Source organism: Sylvia atricapilla, chromosome 6 (genome assembly GCF_009819655.1).
Source record: "Sylvia atricapilla isolate bSylAtr1 chromosome 6, bSylAtr1.pri, whole genome shotgun sequence".
NCBI classification, from domain to species: Eukaryota; Metazoa; Chordata; class Aves; order Passeriformes; family Sylviidae; genus Sylvia; species Sylvia atricapilla.
The window spans coordinates 22453471-22469507 of NC_089145.1; the positions used below are offsets into that span (position 1 = coordinate 22453471).

The 16037-nt window shown below is 42.2% G+C and overlaps 1 protein-coding gene across 1 annotated transcript in view; it reads left to right on the forward strand.

Annotated features, from left to right (window-relative positions):
- The window catches only part of TSPAN18 (tetraspanin 18), a 56350-nt gene that overhangs the window by 31474 nt on the left and 8839 nt on the right, over positions 1 to 16037 (forward strand). Inside the window, exons 2-5 of the mRNA XM_066321064.1 lie at positions 1468 to 1557; positions 7196 to 7287; positions 8052 to 8246; positions 13665 to 13739. Of these exons, the coding sequence (XP_066177161.1) occupies positions 7225 to 7287; positions 8052 to 8246; positions 13665 to 13739 (333 nt within the window). The 5' untranslated portion in view covers positions 1468 to 1557; positions 7196 to 7224. The remainder of the gene's footprint in view (positions 1 to 1467; positions 1558 to 7195; positions 7288 to 8051; positions 8247 to 13664; positions 13740 to 16037) is intronic.

Below are 16037 nucleotides of genomic sequence, written 5' to 3' on the forward strand. Positions count from 1 at the left end.
ACCTGGAGCAGCCCTTGTACCCAGCATGGTAAAGGAGGGCAGTTCAGCCACTGCGCATGCCTTCAGCACTTCACAGCACAGACAGGTGGATAGGCAAGAGATGTAAATGTTTGTACCCTCCAGATTTCAAAGAGAAGCCATCCCCCTTCTTCATCTAGAGTTATAGGTTTACAGTGACATAGGAAGGACATTAAATGTGAGGGATTAATGCAAAACAAAGGGTCTATGAATATTTGTTGTATGTTTTATATTGTAATAGTTTCATCCACCTTGAAAAACAAGGTGGATTTTATTTAAAATATAAAATAAAACAACAAAACAATAGACTTTAACTCACAGAAGTCTTAATGGAAGGCAATTTTCAAAGGCACGTTTACAAATGTTTGTGGGAAACATGTTAAATGTACCCACTCCAGAAATCATGATGAATTGCTGGCGAAGAGAAAGCAGGGAGAGGCTCAGATTACTTATCTGGTGCCTCACAGGGAAGCAGTGGCTCCAACAAAGCTGCGAGTATGCCAAAACCATTTTTGAAGGATGTGTGAGTGAGTTGTAATGCTGAGCCCCATGTGAATATTGGACTCTTATGGCATGGGGTGCTCTTTGAAGGGTTAAAGGCTGCCCCTTCCCCGCAGGCCCTGCAATAGGGGGTTGGGACTGTGTCAGATAGGTGGGAAAAGCAATCGCGATGTGGGTGCCCTGAGAAAGCAGGAGTCAAATACGTGTGCCTTGTATATTAGTCTGTAGTCTCACCCCACCTTTGCCTAATAAAAGGCTATCATTAGCATTGTGTGGGCAGAAATTAAAACTTACTGAGAAAATTGAGATTGTTACCTTGAGGACAGTGGCAGTCTGTACCTGAATCCCTCAGGTCTGACCCATGTATCTAATGCTTTTGGGTGGACAGGGCTGTGGCTTTGCTGTCCCTCTCTGTTATTGCTTCCCAGGCAGTCACAATGAAGCAGAGGGAGAGGAAAGAGTTTGCTCAGCTTGGCATGACAGCTGGCTGGAAGAACGAGGGATAGCACCCAACATTTCACGCTGCTGCTCCTAATGGCTGGGCTTCCCAAAGATGCATTCCATCTTCCTTCCTGCCTTTTCCATTTTCCCAGTAAATGGGCTGTAAAGTCACAGCAGATTAAAGTTTGTCTAAACCTCCTATAAAATATTGAAGGTGCAGCTGGTATTAATCTAGTCCTCTTGTGGTATGAAGTGCATGTGTAATGGGACTATAGATTTACGTGTGGTCTGTGGGCATTTAAAACACCCCAAAGATTTTTAAGGAGATTCTGAAGAATTGAATCCCTCACTGGGTATTAAAAGCTCTTCATTAGTGCTAATGTACACTAAATTAAGGTGGCAATTAAACTGAGCACGTTCATCAGGATGAGGTGTTTAATAAATTGTATATTTAACATGATTGCATTTTATTGACTTCTTCAGTAATTGCGTATTTTTCTCTTATAGGACTAGCTTGGATAGAAGGAGATACATGGGACACACAGACAATTAAACACTGGAAGAGACACTGTACTTCAAGTCCCAAGATTAATAAAGGTGAATGCTGTTAATTTCTTGCTCTTTCTGTGTGCCAGGTGTTTTCTCTGTATCTCTGTTGGGGCAGCTTAAGGGTAGATATGGTGTGCTGGAGGCAGTAAGAATACCCAGCTCATCTGCCACTCTATCACCAGTAAGGTAATGCAGAAAGTCATCCTTCCTTATGAAACTGCCCCTAGTCTCTGTTGTATCTAGAGGAGCAGACTGTGCAAAAATAATGCCCTGAGAGGATTTTCTGGAAGGCTCTTCCTGTTAGATATGTTTGATTAGGGGATCCCACCAGTCACGTGTAAAGTTGGCTACTGCTTGCAGATAGTGAACACATTAATCCTCTTTTGAGAGGTACACTTGGGAAGGAAGGCAGGCATGTTGAGGAAAGTTTCCATGCCTGCAAGCCAAACGGTGGCCTGCCACACTGCTGGGGAGAGGACACAAAGGAGCAATCCCAAGTGATGGTGATCCTTTGCCACTGGTTCAGCTTAGAGCTTCAGGGATGTTTTCAGTGACATGTTATCTGGGACAGCCTCTAGAAATCAGTACATTTACTTGAAAGAGGATCTAGTTCATATTTTCTAATGCCTTTAAAGGCTACCTGGCACTGGCTCTGGAGAACTTCAAACACATCTTCTGCTTTTACTTGGTACATTGTGTATGGCTATGAATGTAGGTGTGAGTTGGCATCATTTCCTGCTCAAGACACAAGCTAATATTTTGTAGGAAGTACTGCAGAACAGGTTCTTACATTTTACAGGAAACAACAGTTCAGCATCTGTTCAGGGGACAAGCAGCAAACAGATATTTATGTTGAAAGAACAGATATTTATGTTCTTTCACAGGGATCATGTGATAGAAAAGCAGTGACTGAAAAGTGATTTGCATGAGGGAAAGAGGATCTATAGACATCTTTCTCAATCTCAGTTATTCTGTGTTTTCTATCAAGTATTTGAGATTGGGGGAGTGCGATGAACAATCATTCAATCCGTCTGAATTTCTGTACTGAAACACGAATTGTCTGCAGTGGCCTATTAGGGATGGGCAAGGAAAATGATGCACACACTTGTTCTCAGTAGAGGGTAGGAGTGGTAAAATACAGATGTGAGGATTGAGACTGGTGAAGATGAGATGTTCCTGACAGTTCTGAAAGACTGGCACATCCATGAGATGCTCTTGTTCCACTTGCCACCAGGTAACTCAGACACCCCTTGGGCAGCTGCTTGGAAAAGTCTTTGTACCAAAGAGAGTCATCAAACACTGGAAGAGGTGTCCAGGGAGACTGGGGAATCTCCGTCCTTGGAGATATTCAAAACTTTACTAATGTGACCCTAAGCAGCATGCTCTAACTGAAGCTGGATCAGATTTGGAATTGGCCCAAGCTGGAGGCAGTGGGTGCTTGTACTCAGTGACATCCAGAGGTCCTGTCCAACCTAAGTTTTTCAGTAACTCCTTCTTCAAAGCAAAGGTAAAAAAGAAATTTGAGTGAATCCATGAGTTTCAATGCAGTGTTAAAGGGATATGGGGGTTGAGGGAAATGTCAGTGGCAGCAAAGAGAAAATTGGAGGCCTTTTGGAGGGGTGTGGTTGGGCAGCTGCCTTTAGAAATGAGAAGTTCAAGGCAGCTGCAAGGCATGCAAAGAAAATGACCGAAGGAAGGAAGTGGCTGGAAAACAAAAAAATGCATTGCCTTAAAAAACTAGACTTTATTCCTAACTGATTACAGCAGCTGGGCTGTGTTTCCTGGCTACACTGCTGAGGACTTTTAGCCTCCCCTTCCCTTTGCAAGATAAAATTCACGGGGGATACAGGGGAGAGAGAAACGTAGAATAATGTCCCTACAAAGAAAAAGCTGAACATTTATAGCTAGATTTCAGACAAAAACAAATGCATCTCATATGTCTCACAGGTCTAAGATAGGACAAGCCAGGGAGAGCATCTGTCAGCCGCTGTCTTCTGCAGTTCTGACTGCTGATGTTTGCTTAGCATTAAATGTCTCCTGCAGAGAAGACTTAATCTCTCACAGATTTGGGGCCTGGAGTAGGGGAGTGAAGGTATTTTTAAAAGGTAGATTAAGACATATGCATTCAGTTTTTATCACACTTGTATCAGTATGTAGTAGGAGTAACTCAGATAATTTGCTCTTATTGTGTATGGCTTAAAAACAAAAGTAGAAGGAAAGCCCATCTCTGTGGGTCAGGACTGTACTTTAATGTCAGTTATTTTAGCCATGAAACCTGTCATCAGGGACTCCAGGTACACTCAGCTAATTAGCAAGGCAATAGTTGGCACAAATGCATTAATAATTATGTTATTTGCAAGTCATATTATTTGCATTTTGCTTGCACTGTTTGCAGACAGCATTACTTGCATACTCTTCAAAGTTTGGAGCACCAGTGCAAATATGAACTAGATGGTGTTATATGTTAAGTTCTCAAGATCTGACACCAAACAGTTTTAAGTGCCTCATAAGAGATCAGACCATGCTTTTGGTTGATTTACCCTGTTTGAATCAGTGCAATCACAGGACCCAAATGACGACCTTACATGAGCTGTTTGGAAATCTGGGTACCCAGCAGAAACTGGAAAGTGTGTGTTGTGCTGATATATGTGGGTATCTCCAAGTTCTGAGTTCCACCAGTGCAACAGCTGCTCAGAGCTCCTGTTTCTTAGGTCAGGTCAGTGGGTTGGCAATTTTTTTGGAAGCTTGCATTCAGTTCTTCTGGTGTGGAAACTCTGATACGGTTTGTTCTTGGCTTTACCAGCCCAAACCTCACATTATTGCCCGAGTGCCATTTGCACATCCTGAGTGGAAGAAGTTGGAATTTGAATGCCCCAGAGGGTGTGGTCTTGATCTGAAGCACAGCACAATGAGTAAGGCTGCATTTAGTTATTGCTTTGCTGTGTTTAGGAATTACAAATCTGAGCCCAGTACCAAGAAGCTGATGACTTCTTGCCCAAGCAAAGAAGAAGGGAGCCCTTGTTTGCCAAAGATGTGTGCATGTGTTTGTGCTACTCTCATGTTATTGTGATTGACTGGTTCTTCTGGACAGTGAAGTCTTCAGGATCTGATTGCTCAGTGGATTTATAATCTCCCTTCCCTACTTATGCCTGGAAAACAATATATATTGAGTGGATGCCAGCAGGCGAGATGCAGAGAATCATAGCCTATGTTGGTCTTTGAAAATAAAACTAGACCTGTATTCAGCTCCTGTAAATCAGAGCAGTTCCAAGGCAACTTGCTCACCTTACAGGGGAAGCAGTCCCGGACATGGAAAGGAAAGTAAGGCAGGAATGTGATTTATCAACATTACAAAGCAGCAAGACAGTGTTAGGCTTAGAAGCTGCTGCTTCTGGACCACAGGCATTGTTTTTCATGTGGGTGACTGTAGTGGGATGTGTGAATTAGGTATAGTGTCACAATAAGGCTAAACTGTTCTGGGCGTTTTGTTTTGTTTTGTTTTTTAATATGGATCACACAGGTGCTCAAGGCAGCAAGACTGAAATTTTTGAGATAGCTTTAAGACTTTGGCTAATATACTAAGATTTAGCCATCTTTTTGTTTCATTGGAGCATGAATTTTTAGTGTGGTAATGGGAACATCTAGGTGACACTAATTGTGGAAGTCTTGAAATCGCAGTACCCTATTGATTTGTCTGCATTTTCATATCCCTCTCTAATGTCCAACTCATGTGTTAGTGGAGCTGAAGGCTCACCTTTCCCATGGAACTGAAGAATTCCCTTGCCCAGCTCCTTAGCCTTCTGGACTTCAAGATCCCTTTTCTCTGTCAGATTTGCAGACATGGCTTTAAACAGTGCCAGGAAACTGTGAGCATTTCCTGCAGCCCATAGTAGAGCTCTGTGCCCTTCCCCATCTCCTGCAGTCACCGTCTTGTCTTTGAATATCTCTGGGCAGAACAATTATGTATCAGGAGTAAAAGAAAATAAACTTTGTAAAGAAAAGATATTGACCTTGTTCTCAGGTTTAAATCCAGGTTTGTGTTTCTCCAGAGGCAAGGTGGATCTTCTCAGGATTCCTCTAGCGAAGGGGGTTCCCTGGGCAGTACCCAGCCTGCAGAGGCACACTGCTCTCCTGCCCCAGGTACAGGCAGCTGCAGGGGAAAACAATTGATTGTCCACAGGAGCTTCTGTGTCACACCATTTGCATCTCAGCCTGTTTTGTCACAAAGAAGGAATGATTTGATTTTTAAATCAAGCGAAAGCAGTATACCAAACACACACTGTAAGAAAAATCTGGCTCTTACCTCAGGCAGCCCCATACTGGGAGCTCTGCTGCCATGGGTTTTCTCAGCTCTTAGGCTAAAGCAGAGTAGTTCCTTGTGGTCACAGAGGAAAGCACCTTGTGAGGCTCTAGAGCACTCACAGATTTTGTGGTTTAACAAAAACAATGGAGTGAAAGCCAGTTTTATTTCTGGCCTGGTGAAAATCCTGGATAATTTCAGTTTTTTCTTTTAACTGAATTGAATAGACTTTCTAACATAACATATCATTAGATACACGTCTGTGAGGGAATGGCATTTGCAGTGGAGAAAGGGAATGAGATGCATTAAGAAGCATGTGGGCTTTGGGAAGGGTCCTCTGGGGAGCCAAGAAAACCTGTGCCTCTGTGTTTGCAAATGTACAGCTCCATTTGTGCACAGTGCCATGACTGCATTGTTTCAGTGGAAGTTTTACTATTTATGTGTTTATTTGTCTGTCCCTCTAGGGTACTTGGTGATATACTGGCATATTTGGATACATAGTCACTTCATTAAACACCAAGCAGGAACTCTCCTCCAGTGTAGCCTCACCTGGTCAGGATTTATTGCTGCTTTTCCAATAGAAGCACTGGCCAAGCAGTTTGTTGTCTAAATCAGACACTGAGTTTCAGAACTGGTTAAGATTCGTTTGCATTTTTTCCTGGCCTCAAAATCTTTCCAGTATTGATCCACGGGCTCCTCCTGCAAAAGATCTGTGCAGGGTGGGGGGGTAGAGCATCAGGATTTCACTGGCACAGGAACGTCCCACACTGCATGGCAAAGCAGGTGTTGTGCCCCAGGCTGAGTAACCATGTGAGGATGTCTTCCCTGGGCCCTGCCATGTCCACACACTGCTGTCATTCCAAGCCCAAATGTCTACAAGCTTCCCTGAATCTGCTGTCCATGTTTGTGTGGTGTTCATTCCGAAGAGGAAGCTTGTAGGAGGATAACTGTCCCAAATGCTTTTTGTGTGTCTTCTAAGGGGGCACAGCTTGTTCTGGCTCCTGTTTCAGTATGACCTTTTCTCAGTCTGAAATAGACAGGTACATTCAGCGATCCTTAGACTTGCCAAGCTTTAAGGAGTGGGGAAAAAATTTCTTCATGTGCAGAGGGATGTTTTTTTCCCAGTGTCTCAGTCTGCAAGTAAAGCTAGACCTTTCTTCTCCTGCAACCTTCCCCTTCACTTCTGTGTTTGCCTTCAGACCTAAAAAACACAATGGGACCAAACAGCAATCATTATCCCTTACTATGTTCACTGTTCAGGTAAGAAAAAAGCTCTTCTGTATAATGAACTCCACAGGGTCTTGGAGAAAATACAAATAGATTGGAGATAACATTGAGTCGTTCCAATAAAAATAAGCACACTAAGAAAGTGCTGTTGTTTTGCAGGAGAAATTGGACAAAGGACCCTGAAGACCATGGAGGGAGACTGTCTGAGCTGCATGAAATACTTGATGTTTCTTTTCAATTTCTTTATATTTGTAAGTATTTGGAATTCACTTTCTTTTCTGGATCCCCCTGTTTCCAGCAGCCTGCTGCTGCCCAGCAGGATAGGTTATAGTGTGGTAAAGTTGTCACAATACAGAATATCTCCTCTGCTTTGCACAAGCAATCACTGAGCATTTTGCAGCATCCAAAGACGCTCAGACATTCAGCAAGGCAGCACGGTGATCACTGTTGTCTGAGTTGTTGCTGTCCTTGACAGAGGAAACCACAGGGAAAGCCGTAACTAATAGTACACATGGTTCATCCTTGAATGGCAGAAGAAATTGTTTTCTAGTCCTGGGTGCCCTGCTGAGGTTTTCACTCAGAACCAGTCATTTTCCTACCACGTATGGAGTTATTCTTAGCTGGTTTTTTTTTGAAAGGAAGAGTGGGAGTGCCCAGCAACCCTGGCCTCTGTGGCAGGTATGGTTCATGTGAGCCCCTTCACTGGGCTGTCCTCTACAGATGTGGCAGCAGATCAAAACTGGCTTTCAGCAGTAAAGAGGGAGTAAACAGTTGATAGAGTGATGTGTCAAGAGAGAAAGGTGCTTTTGCTGCAAATGATTCATTTATTGAGCAAGAGATACTAAGAGCAGCATATCAGAAGTCACCTGCACAGCAGAGAACACATGCCCTGGAGAAACACAGATCCTCCAAATTAAGGTCTTTGATCAAAAGATAACAACAAATCCGGTTTTTCTGCAGCAGTTGTTTTATGTTGACCTGTGTCCCTCTCTCTCCCGCTCTTGTGCTGTGACAGCTGGGAGGAGCCTGCCTGCTGGGACTCGGGATCTGGGTCATTGTGGATCCCACGGGTTTTCGAGAGATTGTGGCTGCCAACCCCCTGCTCTTCACGGGAGCATACATCATGCTGGCCATGGGGGCAATGCTCTTCCTGCTGGGCTTCCTGGGCTGCTGCGGTGCCATCCGGGAGAACAAATGCCTCCTGCTGTTTGTAAGTGCCCTTGCAATCTCTGTCGGCCTCTGTTGCTTCCCGTTGGGTCACTGGTGAGATGATGCTGGGATAAGCACAGGAATGGGTGTCTGTTGTTGTAGCTGTTATTCCTTCAGATGATAAATAGGTTTTGGATACTTTTGCACACTAGAAATACAGAGAATTTGCTTTTTCACCTATATAGAATTTGCTTTTTCTATTTGCTAGAAATACAGATAATTCACTTTTTCACCTATATAGATTTGAGCCCAGTCTGGGAGTGTATTTTGACCTTTTTAAGCTTTCATTCTAATTGACCCTGTTTGGTTGTTTTGTATTTTTCTACGTTCATAAAGTGACCAAAAATGGTCCTTTCTAACCTATTTTCCACTTGTAGCTTCGTTCCTCGGGGGCTCACAACAAAGGAGGGAATGCTGGAGCACAACCCCTGTGCAAGGGAGCCCCCCATAGCAGCAGAAAGGTCCAGCCCAGGATTGCATCATAGCTGTCATTGCTATTCTATAGCTGGTCACTCCCTGATACAGCCTACTCTGCTCCTACAATGAGCCACATTTGTTATCTTTGGACAAATTTTCCCCTGAATGACAGGATTAAATTTCAGTCCATGGTGGTCATCCATAATTACAAAGAGCTAAAATAAGTCACTTTTGCCCTTGCCCTCACTCCTCCCAAGTTCTGACACTGAAGGATTTCCACCATTATGTCCTACCAGAAGGCATTGCCAGTTATGTGCTGAAAGACAAAGACCATTCGTTGTTGGTTTGTTTTGGGTTTTTTTGCAAAATGTGGTCTTTTGTTTCTCCCAATGTGTCTGATGACACTTTAGGTTTATTGTGGGGTTTGGTTTTTTTTTTTTTTTTTCTTTTTTTAACTGTATTTTGTTAAGATTGTGTCTTGCACAGTTGCTTCATTGTTCAAAAGAGGCTTGTCTCTAAACAGGACAGGAAAGTCCTCTTTTTTGACTGCAAACCCATCTTTTCCTAGAAACGAGTGTGGCTCCACTGAGATAAATTCTCTCTGGTCCTTTGCTCCCATATGCCTTGAATTCATGAGAGGGCTTTGGGGAAAGCTGCTCTGGGTTTGATTTCTGTGATTCATCTCAGAAGTAAATCAGAAAAACAAATGTATCACCTATGAAGTCTGTGGAGATCTGCCCAGAGGAACCTAATAAAATGAAAAGGATGAGGCCCAATGAGCCTGATGTTACTTCAAAGCCTATTCTTGTAAGATTAAGAAACTAAAAGTGAAGTCTGATGAAAAATGATGTTGTAATTGAATGGGAGAGCAATATTTTCAGTCTGCTGCATACAGACTGGTGACCTGGCTGGAGAAAGGGAGCTCTGGGCCATATTCTTTCCTGATTTAACATCATTTACAGGTTTGAATGTTTCTCCATGTGTTTTAGTTACACTCCAGTACACTCAATGTTGTGGTTATTACGTTCCTAGAGATAGTTCTGAACCCTGCTGCTGTATTTATTTATCTTTATTATTATTTTATTTTGAACGAAATGTGAGAAAAATATGAGCTGGAAGTAATGCACTAGACTAGAAGAAGCTCTAAAAGTAATTACTAGATAAGACATTATTGTTCCATTTGATCAGTCAGATCTTTGAGGGCTTTTTGTATCAACACTAACTGAGCTAAACAACTGAGCTAAGCTATGCTGATACCAAAGGAGAAGAAATATGTTTCTAACTTCTTCTTTGGGGCCGTACCAGCTGATGTTAAAATCAGCTGAGTTTAAAACATCTGTGAAACCCAAAGTCTGATAGGAAGGAATAAGTTTTAGACATTGAATAGGCAAAAGATTCATGACTGTATGCCAGAGAGACTGGGAACACTTGCAAAACAGAGAGTGTAAGTCTTTGTGGGGGTGGTACCTGGGGAGAAGTTGCTAGATCAAATCAAGTCCACTTACAAAGTTGTTAAAGAATTGATGAGCCAGAGAGCTGCTTGAGTGAGATTTCACAGTGATGCATAATGTATGCCTGAAGCTTTTAGCCCAAATGTAAACAGAAGATAGAAGGGACAAGACAGATGCATGTTCTCCAGTTTCTGGTTTCAGTGTTTGCAAGGACTTTTATTTTTCATTAAGCTGCTTGTCTTTTGGTAAAAAATAACCCCATCACTATGGAACCTAACATGTTGCATTAAGCACAGAGCTGTGAAGTGTTTCTAGATTTTCAAGCATTTGGACCTGGCTCACAAAAAAGAAGGAACAAACAGTGGCCTGCAAATCAGGCATTGAATAACTTGTCCTGAAGGTCCTCTGACTGCAAAACAACACTGCAAAAATCAAAATCCAAAATACTATTGAACATACAATATTGCACCAAGGGGCTGAATCCAGCTGTGATAAAAGAAGAGCCCACGTTAGCTTCATTTGGCTTAGTTTCAAATGCAGACATCCTGTTTTGTACTCCTGTAAAATGGATGTAGTAGCCCCTCAAACTTCTCAGCATGAAAATGTAGATCCTTTGAGTTAAAGACAGTTGATGCTCTTTTTGGAACAGAAGTTCTGAAACTGGAACATTAAATGAGTTATGAAAAATAAACACAAAACATTAATTTGTGAAAACTTCTGATAGACCACTTCCGTGAAAACTCTTGTAACCATCACCTCGAGCTGAGGCAAGATTTTTGACCAGTATGAGAGATCCCATTTCTCAGGATGTTCACCTTGGACATGGGGAATATCCAGGTTCAAATGTCAAGCATCAACCTTGAATTTGAATGTGAAGTTACTGTGTCCCATGCATTAACCAGCTGGATCCTTTGTGCTCTCACATTTCAGTAATCAATTTAATTTTTGGAAGGAAAACACGTTAAGCGATTTTTACTCTCCTTCAAATGCAGAATGGGAGCAAGTTCTGAAACACTGATGATCCATCTTTTTCTCATCAACCCTAATAGCTGCTTGTGGGTTTTTTTCTACTGTAACTTACAAATCTGTAATGCAGAGTGCACAATGTCAGCATAAATCAGTTTGGGAATGATAATGAAGCTTATCACAGATAATCTGGGAATGACTGCTTCCACTTCTGCACAGACCTGTGCTGGAGTTTGGGTGAACGTGTGCCCCCCAGTAATCAGTAAATGAAATGCAATTAGCAGGGTGATGGGATTAATCACTTGATCACTACCTTAGACCTTAGTGACTATGCTGAGATCCCTTGATGGATGATGATGTGAATTTGCAAAGCGTCGTTCATTCTCATCACTTGTTCTTTGCCCTCCTGTGGTGAAATTAAAACAGTCTCTGAGCAGGAAAAAAAGAATCCACACAGAAAACTCCAGCAGAAAGGATAAATTAGAGAGTTAACTAGTTCAGCAAAATCAAGCAACAGCATGCTGTTAAAAAACAAAATCCCTGCTCATCTGACTTTTTTGTTTTTGTCATTTGAGCCCAGGATCCTTTTCTTTTGTTTCCACTGCAGAAGCAGGAAGACAAATGTGATAGGGTGATGCATGTGCTTTTCCAGTGGGGAAAAATCACTTACAGCTCTGATAATTGACAACAAAACAACATTTTGCCCATTCCAAGCAGATAGTTTGAATGGTCTCTCCATTATTGAAGTGCACAATGCACAGCCTTTCAGAAATTGTTTATAAATCATTGCTTGGAGATCACAATAGTACTTCTGGCCCTGTCTGCCTGTTTTCTGTTTCAGAAAGATCTTCTATAAACTTCTCACACACACATACACATACACACAAACTATCCAGACTTCTCTTGTGTTTATTTTTACTTGTTGCTTCATCTACCTTCATTGGTAACATGTACCAAATTTATTACCCTTCATATGATGTGGTCTTACAAGGTACTTTGTTCACTTTTGCCTTTCTCATACAATGCCAAAATCTGAGTTAAGTCTTAACATTTTCTCAGTTCTGTAAAATAAGCTCAAAGTCTGCTGGCAAATTCTTGGGCTGTTGGAATTTTAGACAGGCTGATTCAAATGGTAGTTTCTCTTTATGGCAATAAGAACGTAAAAAATGTTAGTTCAGACTTACGGTTATTCAAGCCCATGATTTTGTCTACAAGAATGGAAATAAATGCCATTTTGGGAGAGAGTGTGAATCTAGCCACTTTCTGCTCCGTTCCTATAGCTATTCCTCAGCCCCAACATTCATTGCTTTAAGGATGTTAAAGGGCACATCCCTGTCTGTTCTTTTTACTGTTTCATAGTGACTGAAGCAGCACCAAATTAGCATGAGGCATCAGTGTCACTGAGAAGTGGTCACAAAAACAGGCAGAATTTGAGCAGTCCCATCACTCATCCTGCGCTGGAAACACTGCCGAGTACCTGAGAGCTCTGGGTAGACAAAGTCCCAGGAACAGCACCCTCACAGCAGGATGTCAGTCTCTGGGCAAGAGACCCCTTAAATGCATCTGATTTACTTCTGTGGGGCAGGGGGTGAAGGCTCAGTGGATTGCTCAGTCTTGATAACCTTACCAAAACAAGGTGCCTTTGGTAAGACTGAAAACCAAACTTTTGGACTGCAGCAGCAGAAGGTTGCAAAGGCAACAGGATGACATACAGGTCCAGTTTAGATTGAACAGCCGTGTGCCTCTCTGTTTTGCTTTCCTTCCCTTTTCCTAAAATTATGATGACATAAGTGTAAGAGTTTTACTTCAACCTGGAGGCCTGCTTCCCTTTTACTTAATGTGCAGGCTGTGCTTTTTGTCAAGTCTGCAACATGCACTTATCTTAAGGATGTGAATATGCACACTTTAGATACCATACAATACAGGGATGGTACTTGCATAATCAAATTAAATTACTATGGTGTGTTATCAACTTTCTGGAGAGGTCCTGTGTGGTCAGTACTTAACTCAGTGCCTCCCCATTGTGTGGAGGGAATATTAACCAAAGCTAATTTTGTCCTGAAATGAAAACAGTCTATTTTAAGTCATAGGTATAAATATTTGAGGGTATATCCCACTTTCTCCTTCCATACAAAATAAGCTGTGATCATATTACAGTTAACATTGTGTTGTTTGTATTGCAATCAGGGGTGCGTGTGCGTTCATGTGTGATACCTATACTGGTGTCTGAAAAGTTTAACCTGTGTGAGCATGTCTACAATTATATGGCTTTTCCATCAAAGTAGACTTTACTGTTTTGACCTGGTGTGGGTTTATCAGGGGATACTATGGGGTTTGTAACCTTATACACTTATACTCATTAGAACCAGGCAAAAGTGTCACAAGCTGCCATGTTCTGTGATGAGGTCAGAGAGGGAATGCGTGTGCTTTAAGTGGCTGTCTCACATGGTCTTAATTGTCAGGGGGAAAAAAAGGTTCCCTTTGTTATTTTTTCCATCTCTTTGCTGATCAGCAAACCCCTGTGGTACTACTACCTATTGCACACATCTAACACCATTTTGTGGTTTTTATCTTCTCTCTTCCAGTTCTTCATGTTTATTTTGTTAATCTTCCTGGCGGAGCTTTCAGCTGCAATCCTGGCTTTTATATTCAGGGAAAACGTAAGTATCTGATGGTGGGCAATCTCTGGGCCTCAGTGGGGTTATACACAGCTGAAGCAGGGCATTAGATGGTGGCTGAGTTGTCTGTACAGTGACTGTTTCAAATATCAGCCAAACCTCATTCCTTACTACCCTGTCTGCAGAACTGCCAGCATGTCAGGGAATGCTAACTAATCTGGCTAGTGCAGGATGGAGAGTTTAGAGGGACACACTTATTCCTGAAGATTTTAGAGCCTTTTAAAGTCCTCCTGGCTCTCTTGGAGCCAAACCAGCTGCACATTTCATCAGAGAAAAGTTTTATTATAAAGTCACACTCTGATTAAAAGCAACTATTTTCCTTTTTCAATATAACATGTGTTTAATATTATTAGTTGAAAACTCCTGTTTTCCAGACAGAGCCAATACTTGCTCTGAAGTGCAAAAAAATCTCTATTGAATCTTCTAATAATATTCACTCTTGATCTTGCATGTTATGCTGCTCACTAGACTCCTACCAATGCTGCTTGTAAGATATCTCCCTGACCTGCCCTGCTTGAACAAATCTCTCCCTACTTATTGCCCTGCTTAGTTTTGTCCTGTCCAAAGCTTCATATTATGTAGTCTTTCTTTATTCTTCTGCAATGAATATTATTATATGGCCGTCATCCTGCCCCTGTGCTAGTGGTAAACTTTTGCTACAGTAGTAACCACAGTCTCATTTCTTTGTCTAAACAGCAAAGGTCTGTGCTTTTTTTTCATGTTCACACACATGCAAAGGAGAGCCTGAGTGAAGTAGGCCCATCCTCTCTGAGTGATGGCTGTGAAAAAACATTGGCTGGTAGAGGTTGTCACTAGTGACTGTTAGTATTTATTTTGCTTATTTTGCCTCTGCCAGTAGCAAGAGAACATAGAGCAGATTTGCTCTACTGAACATGAGAGAAATGTGGCATGAGCAAATATGGGTCACATATAATGATGATTTTCTTAAACCAGAATATACTTTTAATTTTATTTGTTTTAAAAAGCTTTTTATAGAAAAGAATCAAAACTTAGGAAGCTCACAGCAAGAGAGTGTGGTGTTTGTATAGTAGGATGGGCTTGGGAGCAGTAGTAGCAGAAAGATTTTTCTGTTCATGAGTTGGTGGTCTTTTGTCTTTGGCTCAGATCTGAAGGCAGTGGGGAAGGGATGGCACTCTGCACATAGAATGGTGACCCATTCCAGTTTAGGCTTTGAGACCATGCCCTTATGGAAACACCTATAAACATATTGCAGTATGTGGAGTCTGGTGTCTTCTGGTCATTACAGCTCTGCTGTTAGGAATTTTTAGAGAATTCCTTTGGTTCAGCACAAGGGGCAGACCGCACACATAGAGACTGCCCTGCAGACCCAGGTTTGTGCTTTGTGACAGAACATGGTCCCTGGGGAGTAGGGCCAGGGCAAGAAGCTCTCAGCTGATGGCTCCCACCTCCCCCCTTCTCCGTGGGAAATCAGTAAAAGGTACAAGAAACTGCCCAGGCTTGCTGCAAATCCTGGGTGTGGGATGACTGCATTTCTGATGTGTCCTCCTTGATTACAGCTTGCTTCTGGGCAAAGCATTGGTACCTTCCACTCCCATGAGAGCCACAGGACACATAAGGTCATGTTATCTTGCAAGATAAGGTCACAGTGGTTATTCTAGACTTCTGTGGCATCTGGCAGTGTTTTGTGAGATAAAACTTGAAAGGGAACAAACTTCTATCTTTCTTGAGCTTGTCTCCTTGTTTGTATCACCATCTTCCCACTCTGTCAGAATGATTGACAGGAAGGGCTTAAATGGGAAGGAATGAAGGATGTCAGATCCCAGCATAGCTGGAGATGGCTCTATGCAGAAGTCAAACTTGATCTGTGAGTTCTTGCGGTTTGTTCGCTCCTCAGGTTTCTTCTGAAAAAATAGCCCTTGTTTTGGTGTTGCTGTATATTGTGGTGGTAGCTTGTCTGGCTCGGAAGCTACTTATGGCCAATTTTGCTGTCACCTAGATGGATGGACAGAGGTGGTCTTTCACTGATCCCACAGTGGGAAGAATTCTTAAGAGTAGCAAGTTAAGGTCAAGATCAGATGTGCTTTTCTCTCTTCCTTGTGAAATAAATTACTTTCAGGGCATATGGTGGCAAAGGCACATTTAGCCAATCTAAATTTCTTCAAAGCTTACCAAGTGGGATTCTGTGATCATTGTTGCTCCTGTCCATATGGCTGTGGCCCCTCTGGGTGTGTAAAAGAAGACAAAAGATACACTTTATCTGTTTGCTTTACAGATAATGTTTCGTGTGGCTTTCTCTTG